General features: G+C 56.8%; 1 protein-coding gene across 1 annotated transcript in view; it reads left to right on the top strand.

Moving 5' to 3' along the window:
• Positions 1–35: 35 nt before the first annotated feature.
• Positions 36–1610, top strand: part of LOC107199469 (extracellular matrix protein FRAS1-like) — a 4923-nt gene continuing 3348 nt past the window's right edge. The window contains exons 1-3 of the mRNA XM_015616791.3: positions 36–367; positions 707–867; positions 1556–1606. Coding sequence (XP_015472277.1) covers positions 81–367; positions 707–867; positions 1556–1606 — 499 coding nt within the window. The 5' untranslated portion in view covers positions 36–80. The remainder of the gene's footprint in view (positions 368–706; positions 868–1555; positions 1607–1610) is intronic.

Genomic DNA, 1610 nt, shown 5'->3' with positions numbered 1-1610 from the left:
GCGGGGCTGCAGAGATTCTGGACTAAAAATCTCCTTGGATCTGGGACTAGCTGGGAGCCCTGGGTGCTTGGGGTTAGAAAATGGAGCACTGGTTTTCCTTAAGCCCGCTGCTTTCCCCCTCCTCGTTGCCTCAGGTGCTGGACAGCATCTACTTCAGCCGGCGGTTCCACGTGCGCTGCGTGGCCAAGGCTGTGGACAAGGCTGGCCACGTGGGGACCCCCCTGAGGAGCAACGTGGTGACCATAGGCACAGACAGTGCCATCTGTCACACGCCGGTGGTGGCGGGGACGGCCCGAGGCTTCCAGGCGCAGTCCTTCATTGCCACACTCCGGTACCTGGATGTGAAGCACAAGGAGCATCCCAACAGGTACGAGCCTGGAGAAGGGGGAGTGCAGCCCTTCAGCAGCCCCTGCCCAAGCTCACAGGGCTGCCTGGGCTCACAAGCACGACGTGTGTGTGAAGCCACATCCCTCCTGCAGCGTGGGGTTTGTGCTGTGCCACTCTTCTCACACCCTGCTCGGCTGAGGGGGTGCCCTTCCCCTCAGGAGCTGGGAGTGGGTGGGACAGCCTAAGGAGCAGATGTGTAGCTGGGGAAATCCAGCTCAAACTCCACATCAGGCTCACCTGCTGGGGCTGTGCTGCTGTGGGGATCCTGTGCTTGCCAGGCTGAGCTCTGTTCTGCTGTCTCATGTGCTGCTTGTTCCAGGATCCACATCTCGGTGCAGATCCCCCACCAGGATGGGATGCTGCCCCTCATCTCCACGCTGCCGCTGCACAACCTGCATTTCCTTCTCTCCGAGTCCATCTACAGGCACCAGCACGTCTGCTCCAACCTGGTCACTGTCAGAGACCTCAGGGGCATCTCAGGTAACCTTCAAGGCCAGCCTTGGCTTCCTGAGCGTGGAAGCCTGGAAAGAATCACAGAGAAGGGCGGCTTTGTCTTCCTCTGGGCTCTCTTGATGTGATGTAAACGGCAATAAATCTTCCCGCTCAGACAGCAGTGACCAGAGTTGCCCCGTTGGATATGGGATTCCAGGCATGGGAATGTTTGAGATTGTAGCCTGTGGGTTCACGTTGTGCTGGTGATTTTCTGCTTTTCACATCTGTCTTGTGATACCCACTGGGGCAGAGAGGGATCTGCAGGGCTGGATGGCTGTGTCTGGGTCACTGAGGTCTCCCATGAGGGAACAAAAGCAATTCACTGCTGAAGGAAATGTCAGAGCTGAAAAGAACAGGCAGATTGGTGTCTCTGACACTGCAGGCAGTGAAATCCATGCTAGATCCAGGCGGGCAGCAAGTTGTGCTTCGCTCTGATAATTCCATACTCAACCTGTTCCTCATTTCTTAAAGGTTCACTTCAGCCTTGTGTCTGCAGGTCCCTAGGTTTGATTTTTTAGGATGCCATTCCTGTAACATTTTCCCCCGTGAGGACCTGAGTATGTCCAGGATAATGGAGAGGAGCTCCCGTTGATTGAAGAGAGAAGCAAGGCCTCCATTCTTGGCCTCGGGCTGTTTCAGATGGGGAGGGATCAGTGTCCTGACTTCTCTCCCACAGAGGCAGGGTTCCTGGACGAGGTGACCCAGGACAGCTTCGTGCTGGGCCCGGGCTA

This window comes from Parus major, unplaced genomic scaffold, assembly GCF_001522545.3.
Source record: "Parus major isolate Abel unplaced genomic scaffold, Parus_major1.1 Scaffold770, whole genome shotgun sequence".
NCBI classification, from domain to species: domain Eukaryota; kingdom Metazoa; phylum Chordata; class Aves; order Passeriformes; family Paridae; genus Parus; species Parus major.
Note: the sequence above shows the minus strand (reverse complement) of the source record. Positions and strands in the feature narration are given on the sequence as shown.